The 19969-nt window shown below is 51.6% G+C and overlaps 1 protein-coding gene across 1 annotated transcript; it reads right to left on the bottom strand.

The window, feature by feature from the left end:
* Nucleotides 1–383: 383 nt before the first annotated feature.
* On the bottom strand, nt 384–18251 carry IGSF22 (immunoglobulin superfamily member 22). The gene is given in 26 exon segments (XM_057750258.1): nt 384–454; nt 1815–2144; nt 2939–3238; nt 4341–4403; nt 4406–4532; nt 4730–4818; nt 5299–5595; nt 6239–6367; nt 6586–6759; nt 7552–7608; nt 7611–7853; nt 9166–9462; nt 9606–9747; nt 9836–9960; nt 10692–10976; nt 11913–12185; nt 12840–13002; nt 13538–13651; nt 14325–14347; nt 14350–14446; nt 14448–14499; nt 14706–14747; nt 14830–14927; nt 16112–16248; nt 16447–16578; nt 18143–18251. Coding segments are annotated over 26 exon segments (3969 nt in total).
* Nucleotides 18252–19969: the final 1718 nt, after the last annotated feature.

The following is a 19969-nucleotide window of genomic DNA, read 5'->3' as shown; positions in this document are numbered from 1 at the left end:
GGGGAGAGAGATGAAGACTTTCCCTCTTATCCCCTGAAGGAGGGCAGGGTGCAGTGTGGCTGTGGAGGAGGGGAAGGCAAGACCCAGTCAAAAGTGGACCAGTCACTCCCCATGTGGGTGGGTTTGGGCCATACTCTCAGGGGTTGGGATTCTCTGTATCGCCATCCCACTCCCAAGTCCATGTCCTTGGTCCCTGCTGCACACGATGGTTAGGAACAGGCAAAGGCGCGCTTAGTCAGTTTATCGTCCCATCCCTTCACTGAATGTTGTTGACAAGCACCACAGAGTGAACTGGGCCTCCCTCACTGGGACCACACAGGGGACAGGCCAAGAAGCCCCACCGACATCACAACATCCTCCTGATGCCTTGGCTGGGCTGCAGCTCACATAAGGTACTATGATTTCTTCTGCAGACTCTCAGTGATGGATGCTAAAATTGACTTGTCCTCTTTGTCTGAAAGAGCGAAGCAAGTATTTGTTAGTGTGAATGACGGGGGTGAGGGAAACTCCAAATTGCTGGACTTGCAGTCACTGTGCAGGAACCAGGGGCTGGACCCTGCCTGGGATCCTCAATCCTTCCCAGTCCCAGTCTCCCAAGGTCAGCTGAGTGTGTGACAGCCAAGAGCTGCCAGTTGTTCAGCATTTAATATTTGCCACGCATTGTGCCAGGCACTTCTACGCACTATCTCATTTAATCCTCATAACAGCCCTAAGCAGTAGATGGGAAAACAAGCTCAGAGTGGCTTGCCAAGGTCACATAGCTGGTTAGTATTGGAGCCAGGGCCCTGTGCCCATGTGCTTACAACCAGAATTAAGTTGTCAGGGATCTCTCCAGCTGTGGAAGGAGAGCTGGATGTCTCCCACAGTGCCTTCCTTGGCCTAGTTCTGTTATACAGTTCAGCAGCCACTGTGGACCCATTATCTCAGTGCCAGACTCTTAGCTGAGTACTTGAGAGAGAGAGCAACAGGACATGGTCCTTTCCCCAGAGAAGGGCATCTAGAACAGGATGGAAAAGGTCTGTAACCATGGAGACCATGGACACCAATAGTGTGCCATGGAGACTTCATGAGTGGTGGAGGATGAGGCTGGTGAGGTAGATGGTGGGCGGTGGGGGTGGGGTGCCTTGTTGATTGTGATTTTTATCTAAAGGATCATGGGAAAGCTAGGAGGGAGTTTAAGCAAAGGGGAGCAAGACAGGTCATCTTTACATTTAGAGAGTTCATGCAACTAGCCGTTTAGCTGTGAAGACAGTAGAGTCTGTAGGAAGAAATAAAATATTTCCCCTACATGTGCACCCGTGAGCAGAAACATGACACACGTGTACGCAGAGGGAGGGCCTCCACTAGGTTCCCTTCAGTGCCTCCCATCTATCCTTGTCCCCAACCAGTCGTTTCCAATTTTGGTTGCACATCAGAACCGCTTGCAAAATCTGTAAACAGAAAGATTCCTTCCAGAACCCTGCCAGAGAGATTGTGATTGGTAAGTCTGCTTTAGGCCTTATCACTGGTATCTTTTTCAAATGCAAGTCTAGGCCCACCAAGGGTTGCAAACTACAAACTACTGAGGGATTGCAAACTCTCAGGCTGCAGAGGCCAGACATATAACAAATGACATGGAGAAGATGGGAGAGTGGCATGAACCATGGCCAGCTGGAGAATGTTTACACCATCCAATGTCAGATTAAATCAAAGACTGCGCCAGCCATAGGAAAAGAGTCTATTGACAACAGCCCATTTTGCACCTCCGCCCCAGACAGGACGCTGCCAGGCACCCGCACCCTCCCGGGCCGGCCAGCGCCGCGCCGCGCCCTCACCATAGACGGTGAGCTTGCAGCTGCTGCGATCCTTGCCCAGCTCGTTCTCCACCAGCACGCTGTACTCGCCGCTGTCCTTCTGCGTGCAGGTGGGGATGACGGTGGTGCACACGCCGCTGGTGGAGCTGTACCAGAACCTGGAGGTAGCCGTGATGTTGACGTCGCCCTTGTAGAGGATCACGGTGGGCCGCGGGTTCCCAAGGAAGACGCAGGTCATGATGCAGTCCTGGCCGCGCAGCACGGTGTGCGGCTTGAGCGGGGTCAGGAAGCGCGGTGCGTGGCGCCAGTCCTCCTGCTGGTACGGCTTCAGCTTGGAGCTCAGGTCCTCGACTGTGCAGACGGGACACAACGGACAGTGAGCGCACCCCAAGGTCCCCATCCACCGCGCGCCCACTGAGAGCTCGGAAGACGTCCCGGAGACCCAGATCACGGAACCCCGATGACCTGGGTTAGATTCCCACACGCCAGCAACTCCGGGGCCCCGGCTTTATACTGGTTTCTAAGGTTCTCCTTCCACCCTCCTCCCACCCCCATGGGATCCAAGACCTAAACCAGGTCTGCGGGGTTTTACGCTTTTCCAGACCCGGGCGTCCTAGACTTCTTTCCAGCCGCCAGCTTCCTGGACCCGAGCTGTTATCTGGCTTTTAAACTTCCCATCCAAGCCTTCCCCGGCGCCGTCCCAGCCTCCACGGTCTGCACTCTCTCCAATTGAGGCCCTCATTTCAAGTTTCCCGCAGCTATCTCTACCCTTAATCCCCTCCCTCCAGGGTTTCTGGAAGTCATCCCCGCTCCTGAGGTCCTTGAGTCCTCACTCAGGACCTTAGTCAGCCCCTCGGCTCGGACTGCGTCTCAGCTCCACATCCCCGCCCATCCCCCACCGTCGTCCCCACCCCCAAGGGGACCTCCCCACCTCCACGTTAGTCCCACCCCTCAAGTACCCCGAAGGAATCTCCTCCCATAGGCTTCCAGACCTCTACCCTTCTCGCGGGTCCCCCATGTTAACCCTTTCACCTCAGTGCTTCTCAGATTTTACCTCAAATCGTGGGTATCCCTTGCAACCCTTATTTCATCCCTGCCACCAGGGATCCCAGACGTTACCTGAACCCCAAAGTCCCCAGACTCACTCTTGTCCTTGTTGACAAGCCAGGTATGCCTGGAGTCCAGCGGGTCGCTGTCACCGATTTCGTTGCGGGCCAGCACTAGGAAGTAGTACTTCCTGCCGTGGAGCAATCCGGTCACCGCGTACTTGTTGCTGAAGACCCGCTTGGCCGCAGTGAACCGGGTGGCGGTGCTGGCATCCCGCTTCCTAATGACGTAGTGAGCCTCGCCGTCCTCCTGCACGTCGGGGCTGTGGTTCCAGGTCAGAGTCACCGTGTTGGGGACCTCCTCAAACAGGTGTAGGTTTGTTGGTGCCCGCGGAAAACCTGGAAGGGTCCAAAGATCCATCAGCCGCCCTGGGGGGCTGAAGTATTGTACACCCACCCCAGCCACCTGCCAAGCCCTAAGGAGGATGGGATGGGGCATTTTCACCTTCTAACTCTCAGGCAGCTGGGGTCTTGGAATCGGGAAGTGTAGCTCTGCCATTTAACAGCCCTGTGAATTTTCGCAAGTTACTTATCTTTCCTGAGGCCTATTTCCTCATTTGCAAAATAAGGGTAACAATAACTATCACAGAAACGTTGGGTAAAGTGCCTGGCCTGTAGGATCCGTTCAATAAAAGTTCACCCCTTCATCTCTTGGGGTTTTAGGGCTTTATTAAAAGCTTCCAGCCCTCTCTAAGAGATCACCCCAATTTGGGGGGTGCTGTTAGGCTTTTAATGGAAGGAGGTACAGAATGCATCAGTGCAAAAGAATGTTTCACATACTCTTCAGCATATTGATTAATGTAAATTTAGGAATACCCAATGTGTTAAACCTCAAAACCTGCAAAGTTTCCTGCAACCTAAGATAATGAAAAGGTTCTTTCTTAAGTTTTTACCCACTACCTTTATTATTAAAGTTCTAAATATCTGGGGGGGAATAAAAAATAATAGGAGGCTCATTTCAGCTGTGGTTCAGGAATTCTAATGAAGCTATACGGCAATGACACTGTGGGATTGTGACGTTTCCCTGAAAGGGCTTTCTGGGTGACCACATCACAAACTTTAAAAGTATTTCCAATAACACACAGGCAAGTTAGCCCAATTTTTAACGGACTCATCTCCATCTGTTCCTCCTGCCTCTCACCCATTCTCTGCTCTCCCTCTGCCCACTGACCCTACTCTGCATATGCCCCGAAGCTTGCCACATATGATTGAAGAAACTGAAACAAGGGCTTGGTCCTAGTTCAGTGCCTCTGGGGCTTCAAGACACTGAGAAAAAGTGGAAACAAACTTCTCCATTATGGTAAAGGCTGATAAAGTCTCGTTCTGTGGTGCCAAAGAAGCCTTGACTACCTTAAAGCTTAACTGTGCACTGGTAGGAACTCAAGCAGCAGAAGGGAGTGTGTGCAGGGAGGCCTCCCCAGGCCTCTGCCCATTGCCGTACCTGCCACGTGCATGTGGATGGCATAGTATGCCTCTCCAAACGCATTCTGGAGCAAGATGCGCTACCCCCCGAGGCAGAGCGCTGGGTGCTGTTGATGAGGAACTGGGAGTGGCTTTTGCTTTTGGTGATGGTTTCCCTGCCCTTGGTGGGGATGCCATCTTTCAGCCAGATCACGTTGGGAGGTGGTGAGCCCTGGGCAGTGACAGGAGATGGCATCAGGGGTCACCCAGGTGGTATTTGGGGGCAGCCCCTCTCCCATTGTCCAGGAGTCTCCTGCCAGGCTCTAGTGCCAGGGGTCTGGGCAAGGGCAGAGGCAGAGACTATGATAGCCATAGCAGCCATCTTGGTTCAGTGGTGGGTGTCTGGGGCCAGGGACAGGAACGACTCACGGAGAAGGCAGCATGGATGCAGACGGCTGTCCCAGCATGAACCACCATGTGACTCTTCAGCCGGGCACTGAGGTCAAACCTGGGGGCAGCTGAGATGGAGGAGACAGAGATGGAAGCATGGAGCACTCTTTCCAGAAGACTCAGCTTTAAGCCTCCCCTCCAAAGCCTTTCCCAACCTCTTCTTCATGCTCTCACGACAGGCCATACAGACATCTAGCATCCCTGCAATGCTGTGAAGCTTTTATTTTTTCTTATCTGTCTCCCTCTATTATTACATAAGACTCTTTAGGGCAGGTCCTAGGTCCTACTTTTTTTCTATATCCCTAACACCTCCCTTGGCACACAGTAGATACTAGTTGGCACACAAAGAGTGGGTTGTTTTGTTTTTGTTTTTGTTTTTGTTTGTTTTGGCCAGGACTGGGGTTATCCCTAGCTCTGTCCAGGCACAAGTATGGACGACTCTTGATCACAGCATCGCCCAATTTTCTTCTGTGGGATGAAGTCCCAGAGAGGAAGGTGTGGAGCTAGGATGTTGGGCCCTAAACCCCATCCCTGTCTGCATCCCTCACCTGGTGGTGGCATGGCACAGACCCCCTCGTCCAGCTCCACAGGCTCCCCAACCCCAGCCTCGTTCACAGCCCGTATTCAGAAGAAATATTTCTTCCTCTCGGTGAGGCCTCCCACTGTGTAGCAGGTGCCTGAGATGGGGATCTTTGTGCACTTGGACCACTTCTTGGTGTCTTCAGCCCACATCTCGAGGATGTAGCCAGAGGGTGGGTCTCCCACTACAGGCTCCCACCAGGCCAGGGAGATGCTGGAGTTGGAGGAATCTGACACATGCAGGCCCTGCACCAGGCCTAGAGGTTCTGGGTGACACACACAACTAGACAGCCCCCAAACTCTTCTCCACTCAATGCCATGCCCAGTTCCCACACTCAATACCCCTGAAACCTACCTTTCACCACCTCTACCTTCCACACTCACTGTTAACAAGCCCAGTACCCAGACTTGCACCTTTAACAACAGCCAAATTCAGTTCTCTTACTGATTCACTACTTTCACCCTTGAAGTCAATACCCTCCAAATCCAATATACGCTATATACTCAACCCCTCTGTATTCAAAACTCCAGCATTTAGCCCAACCATCTCCACCACATCCATTTGTGGGCAGTATCCCCATCTTACCACCTAAGCTCAGCACCCAGCCAACCATTTACCCAACACCCCTGCTCAATCCTCAAACATGCCCCTACCACCTCACCTAACCAGACATACTCCACATTTGATAAAAACTTTTTTCCACCCGCCTCCTTGCTGTCCCTGACTCTCAATCTTTATTTGCTGACTTTCTCTTGTGTATGAATCTTGTCCCTCTATCAGGCTGGCAGCTCCCAGAGAGTGGAGACTATGTGATCCCCTCCCCCGTTAGACTTCCCAGGAAGAAATCTTCTTTCTACCTCAAATGGCTAATTCCACTCTGTGTTGAGTCCTGGCAGCCCCAGACTCACTGACAGGGTCTTTGGCTACCACTGAGCTGGATGGCACACTGGGCTGTCCGGGGCCTACCTTATTCACAGCTACAACTCGGAATTCATATTCTGTGTTCTCCACAAGACCATCCACAGTGTACTTGCTGCCTGAAATGGGAATTTGAGGGGGTAATGAGGCCAAGGGGGGGGGATCCATGTGGTAGGAGACCATACAGTGAGTAGATATGGAGGAGGGGGTCATGAGATGCTATTAAAACCCACAAAGGAGTTGGAGGAGGGAGTATGTTCAGAGCAGCAGGGGTACATGGGTCTACCCAACAAAGTCTCCCGTGGTCCCTCCTGGGCCTCTGTCCCTAGGACCTCACCTTGGATGGAGTCCTTGTTGACTGGCACCCACAGGTTACTGCCTTTCTTCCTCCGCTCCACAATGTAGCCGAGCACTGGGGCTCCCCCATTGTGGGTGGGTGCATTCCACGTGATGGTCACGGCCTCTTTGGTCACATCAGTCACTTGAGGCTGGGAGGCAAGACCAGGGGGCTCTATGGGGGAGAGAGAGAGAGAGCAGAGGTGAGGAGGGGAAGCATGTAGACAGTTGCCCACCCCATGCTGAGCTCTGGTCCCTTCCTTAAAAAACATAAGCCAATGATTCTTAACTCTGGTTGCATAATAATGTCAAGTGGGGAGTAAAAAAGACCCCAAAACACACCATCAACAACTAGTGCCTGGGTCCTGTCTCCTGATGTTCTAATTCAATTGGCCTAGGGTAGAGACCAGGTATCAGCATTTTTTAGAGACCTCAAGTGATTCTAATGTGTAGCCAAGATATAGAACTGCTGACTTGAATTTTCCAACCTGTGGCATCCCCAATGGCACAGTTTTTCATGGACTGTCTTGACGCACAGAAACATGGAGATCAGTCGAGAGGAGTGTAGCAAGTAATTAACTAGTGACCATAATTAAAATGCCAATGTAGTCAAGGGTTTTCTTTGGAAAAAAAAATGAGAATGAATTCCAGGTTATCCCTAAAGTAATATTACTCTCTCTTGGATATGGGATGATGTCTGGAACGGAGCAGCAAGCGGAGTTATTTCCCTGAATTGTACATAGCTCTGGATATACACACAAGAGTGTGTTGTGCATGTGATCTGACTAGAAAACACTGAGAATTCCCATCCAAAACGAGGTTCTGCTCTTACTCTAAAATCCACCTGTCTCGCGGGGCAGCTAGAGATGACCATGCAGAACCCCTCACAGACCAGCCCTCCTCACCGGCTGAAGGCCCCCATGCTGGCCCCCAAGGTCCCTACTGAGCACAGGGCTATCTCACTGGCCAATAGGATTTCCTGCAAACCCTTCCTCTGTCTCCAGCAGATCGCTCACTCCTTCTTGTTGACGGCCAGGATACGAAACAGGTAGGCTTTCCCCTCCTCCACCTTGTTGGTGGAGAATTTGGTGACTTTGCTGTCCACCTCGCCAATCTTAATCCAGGACTTCTTGCCAACTGCTCTCTGTCCCACTATGAACTGTGTTATAGGACACCCGCCGTTGTCCTTCGGGGACTTCCACTTCATGTGCACACAGTTACCTGAGAGCTCCAGGAGCTCCACCCGGCCTTCGGGAGGCTTGGGACGGTCTAAAGACAGAAGATAGCGTTAGAATGGGGCTTTGGAGCAAAGGACCAGAAGGGCTTCATCCCACCTGTCGAAGGTCCACCAGATTGGGACATAGCTAGGAACGGATGAACTGGAGACCTGAGGGCCCCCTGCCTCAGCTGATTCCCACTTGTCCTCTTCCAGACAAGGCCTCCCCTCTTCTCAGCTTCCAGAACTCTAGTACTTTCTTTTATTATTTTATAATTACATGCCTACCAGTTTATATCCCTTTTGGGTTGAGGCACTGCTGGGGACAATTCATCCCTGTGTCCCCAGCACTGAGAACACAGAGGAGGTGCTCAGCCATTGCTGCTAAACTGAATTGAAACCCAATCCATCCCAACGCATAGCTTGATGGAGATGCAGGTGGAGGAGGCGGTGATGGTGATGGTGATGGTGTGGGTGTGTGTGTGTGTGTGTGTGTGTGTGTTGCATGTTGAATATGAGTTCACTAAGGCCATCTCCTTATCTCTTTCCTTAACTTTATATTCAGACTCATCCCAAATCCCACTTCCACCCCCATTCCATCTTTCTCTCCAACTTCATTTTATCCTTAACCCTATCTTACCTCCCCTCACTCCATTTCACTTCCAACTCCAGTACTCTTCCCAACCAACCTCACTTTCATCCCTAAATCCCACCTCTCTTTCACCTCATTTCTTTCTTTCTTTTTTTAAAGAACTTTTATTGAGATATAATTGACATACAATAAACTGCATATATTTAAAGTGTACAATTTGATATTTTTTTCTTATTAGTAGTTCATTTCCACCTTATTTTCAACCATGTCCTCATCTCCAAGTCAGTCACAATACTTCAGTAACATCTGAAGATCTATTATGTGCTGTGCTCTCTGCTATATTCTTTAAGTTTGCTTGAAATAGGCACTTTAAAAAACTACCCTGTTGTTGTATAACAAAGGGAGTCCAACTCGAGGATGGAAGATGCCTTAGAGGACTGGGGCGGGGAGGGTGGGGGGGACTCGAGGAGGGGGGGAGTCAAGGAAGGGAGGGAATACGGGGATATGTGTATAAAAACAGATGATTGAACCTGGTGTACCCCCCCAAAAAAAAAAAAAAAAAAAAAACTACCCTGTTGCAGATGCGAAACTGAGGCTTAGGAAAATTAATTGCCCAAGGCCACTAGTTAGGAAGCAGGCTTCTTCTGGCTGCGAAGCCAGCGCTTCAATCCCATTCTCAACCCAAACTCCAACTCTCTCCTCCGTTGGTGTGGTGCCCTGAGCCCGGGGCAGCAGGTGCCCTGAGCCCGGCCAAGCCAGGGTCCTGCCCTCACCCAGCCCGCTGAGGTGCAGAGTGGCTGTGGCAAAGCCATGGTCATTCTTGAGCTTGAGCAGAATGATGCCACTGTCCTCGCGCATGCAGTTTGAAATGGTGAGCAGCGCCTGGTCTTCCCCACGCTCCATGGACACGCGTTCCTCTTCTGTCACCTCCATGCCGTCCTTGTACCACGTCACTTTGGGCAACCGCTTTGCCCGGAAGGGCACCTTGATGTTCGCGGTGTGGCCCACCTTCACCGTCACCGGGTGCGCGGCCAGTGCCTCCAGTACCAACGTGTCGATGGCTGGAGGATTTGCAGGGCGGGGGTGGCAGGGAAGGCTCCCCCAGCAGGGATGGGGAGGAGCCGAGGGGTGGAGGAGGATCCCGTGGGGATGCGGGAGGAGCTAGGAGTAGGTGGGCGGGTCAGGCTTTGTCCATAATGGGCGGCGACCTTACCTGCAATAAATACCGAGGCTTCGCTCTCTGCACCCTTGGCCCTGAATGTGTATTTGCCCTCGTGCTCAAGCCCCGTATTGGGGACGATAAGCCTGTGTACCGCACCCTGCTTCACGATCTCCACGTCGGGCAAGTCCATGACCTGCGGGGCGAAGGGCGGTCATGAGTGCGAGTGTATGCCCGGTCGATCTCTTCATCCTTCATTCCCTTCCCAGGCCCCTGCCTCAGACCTCCTTGCCATCCTTCAGCCACACGCCCTCCACCTTTTCGTCTTTCAGCACTACGCACAGCTCAGCCGGGCTCCCCGTGGCCGCGTGCACGCCGGACATCCCACTCTTCACGGTGGCCAGCCGCTCTGGAGAGACAGCGGGCAGGGGCTGGATGAGGGTATGGGTTGGAAGGCACTTATGGGGAAAGGACTGGTAGTGTCTATCAAAATCATTTATGATGAGCAGGATGTTTGGAAATGGGCAAGTGGGTAATTTTCAGTGGGTGGATTAGAGCAGGTGGGGGGGGGGTGTTGGGAAAAGTCAGTGGCATTGGGAAATGGCAACCAGGAATTCTGGGAATTGGCTAATGGGCAGCTGATCATCAGAGGATGGTCAGTGGGGACTTGGGATGCTCAGGTGAAGAAGGGGACTAGATGGGAGGATGCAGGTGGTTAATGGAGTTGGGATATTTAGCTATGGTTATGCCGGTCTGTGGGACGCCCAGGGTTTATTGGGAGTTGAAGGTGGTCAGGCTCAGTGAGGAATGGTCAGAGATAGTGAGTAGGGGCTGGTTAGGGTCAAGCGGTGTGGGGTGATCAGATTTGTTGCCGATGGTCAGGGTCTGGAAGAAAAGGGTGGATGAAGTCAAGGGATTTTGGATAGAGTTCAAAAGATGAGGGATGGTCAGGGTCTAGGAGGTAGAGATGGTCAGAATTTGGGAGATGGGGTGGTCAGAGTGGAGAGGTAGAAATAAATCATGGTCTGGAGGAGGACTGAAGTCAGTTGGGGGACTGATGGGTGTCCACAGTAGGAAACTGTTAGGGCTGGGGCGGGGGGTGGGGGTTGGTCAGTGAGGGCTGACAGGGTGGGTACATACCTCCCATGGTGACTACAGCAGTACTGCAGTATTCAGTGGGGTCCCTATCCTGCATGGCCACCACAGCATACTCTCCACCATCACTGAGCTGTGCATGCTCAATGACCAGCTCCGCTCGCTTGCCCTCGTGGTTCATGGTGCATTTGGAGCTACACGCCAGCGGCTACCCATCCTTCTTCCAGCACAGGGTCACATCCTTGGACGTCAGCTCACACTCAAGGCATGCACGGCTTCTCTCTTTCACACGCACATTCTTGAGGGTGCTCACAAACTTTATAGGGATGCCTATGGATAAACACTTGGTCCTGCTTTCAACGTCTTCTTCTGCAGCTAGATGCTGCCCTGCTCCTCTTTTTGACCCTAGAAACTACAGGGCCTGTGACATGAAGTGTGTACCTGACTCACAGAGGTACGTGGCAGGGAGCGTCCCAGCTCTCCCTCTTAATTGCTATCTGACTGTATGCAGTGCATTCACTCCCTAAGTCTTAGTTTCCTCATATGTAAAATGGGACAATAGATTTTACCTCCTCACAGCCCTGCAGGCAATATCCCTAATGCCCCCTTGGAGTTCCAGCCATAAATTGCATTGTCTCTCTGGTGTCTGGGCCTTTACACACGCTATTCCCTCTCCTGAGAATGTCCTCTTCTCTTGCCCCTTCTCTGAAAACTGAACTCCTTTTCATTTATTTTACTTGGTAAAGCTTTGCCATCGTCTCATCACATCCTTTTTGACATTGCCACGTGGCTCCTCTTCTTTGCGATCCCACAGCCTCTGTGTCTCCCTCAATCACAGCAATGATAAGTCCATGTCACTTGTGTCAAGAGTGGTTCACAGGTGTGACCCACCATCATGTGCAACTCTCCAAACTAGGCATAATATAAGAAAGTAAGTAGTAAAGAGTGATGGGCTGTAACATATGATATTAGAGCCATAAAGGCTAATAACTTCTTGGCCCATGATCTCCCAGCTGATAGTAAGATTCTAGTGTGTCTTGACTCCTTGCTTAAGAACTTTTGTTCTAATTCCATTTCCAAGCCTGCTTCTCCCACTAGCCTAGGAGTTAGCAGAGGGGAGAACTCTCTATCTTTCTAGTGTCCATCCAAGGGCCTTGCAAGGAGGAGATGGATGGATACGTGGATAGATGGATGGATGGATGGATGCCCGTATGGAGGTTGCTGTGACATGAAGCCCACTCCTCAAGCTCTGGCCCAAACACTCACGGTCAATAGTGAGCTGGGCCTTCTGAACCAGGTCCCCCACCTCAGCAGAGAACTCGCCACTGTCACTGAGTCTGGCATACTTAATCTTAAGCATGTGGGTCAAACCATCCTCAGATGCAGTGATTTCATACTTTTCATCCCTCTTCAGCTCCTTTCCATTGAACTTCCACACAAAGTTGGGCACTTTTTTGAAGAGGCAGATCTCAAACACAGCTGTCTGGCACTCTGTCACCTTCACTGGCTTCATCTTTCCCAAGAACTTCAGGGGCTCATCTGCAGCAAAGAGTAGGAATGGCAGTCATTGGGCTGTATCCCTGGTCCCCCCTGAGGGGTAGGACGTTGAAGGGGGCATAAAGACTCAGGTCTCATTGGCCTCCTGTAGCCCACAGTTGGGGAAATCATCCTTCTTTCATTCAGACTCCAGCATCAGAATCCTGGAGTCCCCTTCCACGATGTTCATATCGTCTTCTTCCCAGTAATATTAACAGCAATTTTAGAGAGAATGTTTATCTATGTGATTTTAGATATGTGCCAGGCACTATTCTAGCCATTTTGCACATATTAAAGCATCCAGTTCTCACACAGGTAGATTCTACCATATTTTCCCATGGGAAAACTGAGGCAAAGAGAAGTTAAATCACTTGCCCCAAATACACAGCTCATAAGTGACAGAAGCTGGGATTTGAACTCCAGTAGTTCAACTCCAGAGGTTGTACTCTTAACCACTATGCTACACTGCCCCATGACACTTTATCTCATAGTCCTCTCCCATACACCCCATGTTTCTCTCCTCCATTAACTCCCATCCCCATGCAATCTGTGCAAAGCCCCATAATCCTTCCCCCCACATCCCCATGGACCCCATCCTTGGATATTCCTCTGCCCTGGCTGTGTCCTCCTTGTGCCCCCTGGTGCCCACACTCATACCCAGCACCATGAGCTCTGCACTTATCTGCTTGTTGCCCACAGACAGGCTGTAGGTGCCTGCGTCGTTCACATTCACGTTGGTAATAGCCAGCATGTACTTGGTGCCCATCTGCTTCATGTCATACTTGCCCAGGGAGCACTGGATCCTAAGTGGTTCATTATCCTGCCTCATGGAATAGGTAGAAAAGCTGATGAAGGGGTTTAGGAGGAGATTCATAGAGGTCTCCACTCCCCAAGGCCAGCCTGAGCTGAAAGGTGCCATATCTACCTCTCTAAGATCCTCAGTCATGCTCAGAGGCCCCTAAGATCTCTGAGCTAGCCTCATCACCTGGCTTGGTGGGATCCAGGGTCCCCGCCTCCCCCGAGGCCTGAATTCTTAACGTGCATGAGTTCACTAGATGCTTTCTCTTAGAGGCCCAGATCTTCAGCGATCTGCAGGACTATCTAATCCCGCCTTTTCAGTTGGGTAGACTGAGGCATAGAGAACGGAAAGTAACTGTCTCAAATCAAACAGCAAACTGGTGGAGCATCTAAGAAGAAAGCCCAGCTCCCAGCCAGTTTCAACCATACCAGATGGCATCCTTTAGATGGGATGAAGGAGAGGACAGGGCTTATGGGTAAAGAGAGGGTCTTGGAAGGAAAGGGGTGTAGAGAAAAAATGATATTCCAGGGTGGGCCCTGCCTAGGTGCTCTCCCACCTTCATCCATGTCATTTTGATATTGGGGTCCTTCAGCTTCATGATGCAGTCAAAGACCACTGTGGTGTCCACCTTGTTCTCTATGTCTTCCAGGGGCTTCAGAATCCGGATGGCCTGAGAGATTGTGCTAACAAAATGACAGGTATCAGAGGCATCTGGAATCTGGAATCTGCCCAGACTGTGTCCCCAGGCCTGGAGGAGCCCCCTGAGGGTCTGAGGAGAAATGATTAGGCTGATTAGATATCTGTGCTCTCCACCACCCCTTATCCTAAAGTGAACAACTTGAAGATTTAGGGGGAAATGGATATGATAAGGGAAGAGAAAGGAACCACCGTATGCGGAACAGTCACTATGTTCCCAGGCCCATTACATAGGTCCTATAACTCCAGTGCAGATGCCTAACAATTATGAGTTGATTGAGTGGATGAATGAGACCACCGATGCAAAAACAAATGCAAAAGGTAAGTACAATTTTCATTTTGCAGAGGTAGAAACAGGTTCAGAGAGACCTCCAAGTTCACTCAGTTGATAAGGCAGTAGAACTGGACTTTGAACCCAGCTCTGTCTGACTCCAAAATCCATGCAAATACTTTGGGGAGTGGTGAAGAGAAAAAAGGTAGACGGAAGGTGACCTGAGTTCCTTGCCTGCCCTTGCAGTAGAATATGCCCTTGCATAAGCACGTGCAGGGTGGAGTCACCCTTGTCACCAGAAGTCACACAGGCACTAGCACGTCCAGTAAGGACCAGCCCCTGGCCTGTAGCCTCCTGCCCCCTGATGGGCACTGACCTCCACCTCCACTTTGTTCATCCCTTTGAGTTCTTGAGCAGCCCCTGGAAGTCGGTGAAACCATACTCCATGCAGACCTTCTCAAAGTCCTTTTTGGGCACCTTGGACAAAATCTCCAGCATTCTCTTTCTCATCTGTCACCTTCTTCTGCTTCTTCTTGGGAGGAGGGGGTCCCCTGGAAGGAAGTGGGTGCCAAGCTTGGACTTAGTGCCTTTCTCTGAAGACAGAGGGAGGCTCTCCCAACCTTGAGATGCCCTTCCCTTCTCCATGGATTCTTGAAGCTGGTGCATTAACTCAGGGCCCTGTTGAAAGGCCTTCCAGAAGCTCTAGCCTGGAGGGTGAGGGGACCACACCCTGTGCAGAGGAGCCTGCCAGCCTCACCTCTTCTTCAACATCTTTTTGAAATCCAATTTTTCTTGACCTGAAGACAGAGAAAGGGACAGGGTCACACAGGGGGAGTTTGGTCCCTTAGAGGAAAGGCCAGGAGAACAGGGCTGACTCATCCTCGGTCACCAGCAAGGACATGGTGTAGATGGCATCTGCATGGTCATTGCTTGCAATACACTTGTAGTTGTCAGAGTCGTCTGAGGTCAGTGGCTCCATCTGGATCAGAGTCAGGCCATTAGTAGGGGAGGTGGGGAGGGAACCACAGGGAGACTTCTATGAGATGGGAAAGGAGGGCATTTCAGGGGGATGGGGAGGAGCTGAGTGTTGGGTGTATGTGTGGAGGACTGAACAGCCTCTCTGATTGGGAGGTGCCAGGTAGCAGTCAGTGTGAGTGTGTGTGTTTGAAGTCTGATTCCACACTGGATTCTCCCCTTTGGCTGTGAGCTCCTGGAAGACAGGGACTTCCTCTGAGTGGCAACTTTATCTGCAGTTTCTGGCACTGGGCTGAGTACTCTTTTATTTAACACAGATTTACTTCTCTGTACCAGGTATTGGGCTGAGCTCTTGAGGAAATGGGGGTGAACAAGGTTGTCTTGGTGCCTGTAGAAAGGCCCTTACGTACCAGTGGGTTCCTGGAAAGCGCCTGCTCAATGAATGAGCTTGTGTAAGGAGTGGCAGGTAGGGAGACTCTGGGGCAGCTTGTGTGTGCTGTGGGGGCTAAGGGTCCGATAATGGGTCTTTGGGAGGAGAAGGAAGCAAATTGCGTCTGTAGGGAGAGGGGAGGCTCTTTGCCTTTCACAGTGGGAAGTCGGGGCAGGACCAGGAACAGGAGTAATTATAGGCCTTGGTCTCCCAGGGACCCATCCTTCCCTTTCTTCAAAGGGTGAGACCAGAGGCTGCAGAAAATGGTTAGACCTTAGGGTGATCGGCACTTGAGATTGCTCTTTTGGAAGCTTCCCCCTAAAGAGCCCAAGAACCCTCACCCTCACCTCCGCTCTATGACCAGCCCCTCCCTCCGTGCTGGTCCCTCCCCAATTCAGCCTGGCTCCACCCACCATGGTCTCATCCCCTTCTAGCCGCGCTCATAGCTTTGGTCTCAAGTTCCTTTTGGGTTCATTCACCTTCTGCAACCTTATTTTCTCTTCCATTTGGTCCGGCCCCCTCCTTGTTCTGCCATTGTCCTAGCTCTGCCTTACCCCGCCCGTAATTTTGGTCCCCTGCTCACTCTGGCAACCCCCCAGCTTCTGACTCAGTTTCCCTTATCCTGCCCCTCCTCTAGGGCAATGATAGCCCCTTTTCCCATCTCCCAGTTCTTGGGTCTCCGTTGTGGATCTCTTGTCTGTGAGAGGATCTGCAGCCCATGGTGGGGGTCCGGCCTTATCGGTAACTGGACCTCGCACCTTCAGCACGTGCTCCTTGTTAACGCTGTCCTAGAATATCTTGGCAGACTCCTTGATGGGGATGCCACTCTCCCTCTTCCAGGAAATGTTGGGTTTGGGGTTCCCCTGCACCCGGACTCGGAACACGGCTTTATCCCCTGCAGTGGGCACAGGACCTATTTTTGACTCTTAGCCTCCAAGCTGCACCTTCTGCCTGCTCCCAGCCCTGGCAGGGGAGGGACCCTCAGCCAGTGATTCTGTGTTGGGAGGACAGTGGTGGTAGTGGTGGCGGCGGCTGGGGCACTGGGAAAAAAGGGAAGTACCAGGGGGCTGGGGAGACGCGGGGAGGGATGCACCCTCGGGTGCAGCGACCGGCTGAGGCTTCTCCACGAACTCCAGGATGCTCTCGGCAGCAGGGATGTTGGAACTCTGGATCACCAAGCTGAAGAACTCTGTTGTGCTGGAGGACTTCCTCGTCACGACTTCCTCTGTGGCGGCACAGGAAAGGTCAGAATGGGCTCCAGGCGGAGCTTAGTCTGGGATTGGAGGGCTGACCTTTTCTTGAGGGGACAGTGGAGCATTTTAGGTCAGGGTGGGGCAGGACCAGCTTTGGCCAAGAAACAAGAACCTTAGAGTCGGTGGGTCATTGTGTTGTGGCAAATTTCAACCACTAGGGGAGCCAATGCCTCATCCACCCCTCAATGGTCAATCTTTACTGGGTCAAGGCCTTGAGTTCCACATTTTTTCTTTTTTGAGAAGGAAGCTTCTCTTTGGGATTTTATGGGTCTCTTGGGCTTCTCTCCTGGAAGTTCTGGTCCCCGGTAGTATTACATAGTGACCAGAGTGCTAAAGGCTGCACCTGGTCTATAGATTTATTTTTAATTTGACCTTCACAATGTTTAAACAAAAAGTAGCCCTACATCTAAAAAGTGAGAGATTTCACATAAAAATTCAGATTTCTGGGTCCTCAAGCCTGGACTCATATTCCCATATGGCCACAGTTGGTGGGAGGTGAAGAGTGGCTGCCCCTTTAGATGGGCTGCAGCCCGTCCAGTTCACCTTGGTCTTTTTTCTGCATGTATGTTTCCTGCCTGGACACTGTCGGCCAGCGGTTTTCAACTCTGGCTGCACATCAGAATCCTTGCAGATCTTAAACAAAACAAAACAAAACAACCCCCCCGCCTCCCCGCACCAGATTTAACTGTTTGAGGTGAGACTCACATATCGCTTTTTTTCTCACTTTCCCCTGCCCCGTCCCTAGACTAAGATGACTCTGGAGTGCAGTCAGGGCTGAGAATCACTACTGTAGTCACTTGGCTTTGCAACTTCTGATCTTGCGTCCTAGCTGTTGCATTTGCTCTGCCTCTCTGGCCAGGAGGAGTTGGTGTAGAGTGTCTACTTGGCCTTGACCTCTGTGCACGGAGGACTCTGAAGGAGGGGGCAATGACTGGGAGGATGGGAATTCAATATCCTGGTCCCTGGCCACCTTTTAATCACTTTCCTCTAGAGACATGACTAAAACAATCTGTCCTGCTCTGAGACCATTTCTCAACGTTCCCTTGGATCTGCCCTCCCCCAAGTCTGGTCCCCAAGGGCTGAGCGCCCGGAAGCTCAAGTCACTTGTTTACGCGTTCATCTTCTCTCCACTGGCAGCTCCAAGTCTTCTCTTCCTTAAGTGCAGCAGGGCCAGCATTATTACTCATAGGTAGATAAGGTTGCTACCTCCCTAACTTCCTCCGTGCCTGAAATTCTACCATCAGAGATTCGTGCATTTGCCTATGGCTCTGATCTCAAGCAATTAAGAGCTCATCAGTCACTCACACACACCCATGTGATTGATGTTTCCTAAGCTGTTTTTCTGGAGGTTGGATCCGTGGGTGAGCACCTGGCTGGCTAAGCTTTATCAAAGCACAGATTAGAAGCACAGGCGGGGATGGGTTGCAGGTGGTATCTTGGGCTCTTGAGGGGCCCAGCAGTCGTAAAGACTGGAGGAAGAAAGACTGCCCCTATCTGTTACGCCTCCCCCACCTCCAGTCATCCCACTCTACCTGCCTCCCACAATCTTGGTTGTCTGGGAGAAGGTCTGCACATGGGTGGTAGAGCTGGAGAACTCCATGGACACGTGCTCCTGAAGCATCTGCTTGTGGTGAATGGTCGTCATGGTGACAGCAGGCGTGGGCACTCACCTGGGAGGACCAGGGAGAGGATGAGGCCATGAAGGACAAGGAAGGAAGCAGGAGGGAGACGCAGAGATATTCTTATGTGTGTGTGTGTGGCGGGGAGGGACAGGATAGGTGGACACAGGGGGAGACGGCTGTGCACAGGAGAGGGTGAGGAGAGGTCGGGCAGCAAGCCTCTTCTCTTTGGCCTCTCTTCACTTCCCTTAGTGTTTCCTTTTCCCTGGTTGGCTACAAGGACCACTGGGCCTGTCACCAACTGAATAACCCCAAACCATTGCAAGTCCTTGGAGGGGGAGGAGGTAGGGTTTAGACTTACCCAGCAAACCCAGTAAAGCCCAGAGGGAGTTGAGAATACCTATTGATAGCTACATGGAACTAGGGGGGAGGGGGCAGTGCTGGATGTTTCATCAGGAGGGAATGAAGTCAGACCTGAGAAGGAGCAGACACTGGAGCAGGCCTTGAAAGGAAACTGCGGATCTTCTTGCTGGGCCCTGGGGAGCCCTGTCATTGGGGGAATGCTAAGACAGATAAGAGCACCTTGGTACAGCTCTGCTTTTGATTGCAATATGGTAAAGACAGAGGTTAAGTTTTTATTTCTTATACTTTTCTGATTTGGTAATTCAATCACATAGTTAAAAAACAAAACAGCATAAACATCTATGTGAAGAGGCTCCCTCCAGATCTCAAGCCCCTCCATCGCCCAACCCTCCCCAATAGGTAACCACTTGTGGTCTCTATGCTCCTTCTGAAGCTCTCATGCAAATATGTTTTTGTCTCCATCTCCTTTTTTTTACATAAGGTAGCCTATTATACATGCTATTCGGCCCTCTTTTCACTTTATACATCTTCGAGATCTTTCCATCCCAGTTCATAAAGTTTCCCCATTCTTGTTAACAGCTACACAGTATTCCAACGAATGGGTGTACGTACCATCTTCCATTTAACCAGAGTGGCAGTTCTTAAACCCTTATTTTGTTTATGAGAAACTGATGTCTGAGAGAAATAACCTATCCAAGGTCACTCAGACTAGAATCCTGGTCTCTTGACTCTCAGTCCAGTGTCCTTCCAGGGGACCCCAAAGCCTTCTTCTGAGCCAGAAGGTTTGGGGCTAATCTTTACCCCCTTATCGCATAATATCTCTCTGCCTCGGCTGCCTCTCCCTCCGGGTTCTGAGACCACTCCCCGCCCCAGCTCCTGCAGTCCTCCTCTGGGCTCAGAAGGTAGCAGACTCTGCTCCTTTCCTGAAGGAAGATGGAAGACTTACCTTTGCATCACCAATCCCTTCTAACCCTTGAACGCTGTGTCCACTCATGACTTTGGAGGCGCACCTGGTGCTTGGGCTGTAGACCGACCAATTTCCTTCTTCCTTTGCCCCAGCAATGAGGCCACCAGGAGTCACTGGTTCCTTAAATGTCTGGCTCCCTGGGGGCAATCCCCTACTCAGGTTCCACAGCTGCCCCGGGGTGGGGCAAGCTGGCACACTGCTTTGGGGGATGGGGGGACTGAGGGCTAGGGCTGGAGGAAATGCAGGGGATGGGGCCGGCAGGTGGCTGAGGGTGGCGGTCCCAGGTTCCTTTCCTGTTCCCTGTGCAGAGGTTTTGGTTCTCACTGCTGCTGGATGGGACCTCTCTGAGCCGAGGGGCTCAGGGTAGTGTGTGTGTGTGTGTGTGTGTCCCCTCAACAGGGCTTGGGGAACAAA

Source organism: Hippopotamus amphibius, chromosome 9, assembly GCF_030028045.1.
Source record: "Hippopotamus amphibius kiboko isolate mHipAmp2 chromosome 9, mHipAmp2.hap2, whole genome shotgun sequence".
NCBI lineage: Eukaryota > Metazoa > Chordata > Mammalia > Artiodactyla > Hippopotamidae > Hippopotamus > Hippopotamus amphibius.
The sequence above is the reverse complement of the archived record's forward strand: the minus strand, read 5'-3'. Positions and strand labels throughout refer to the sequence as shown.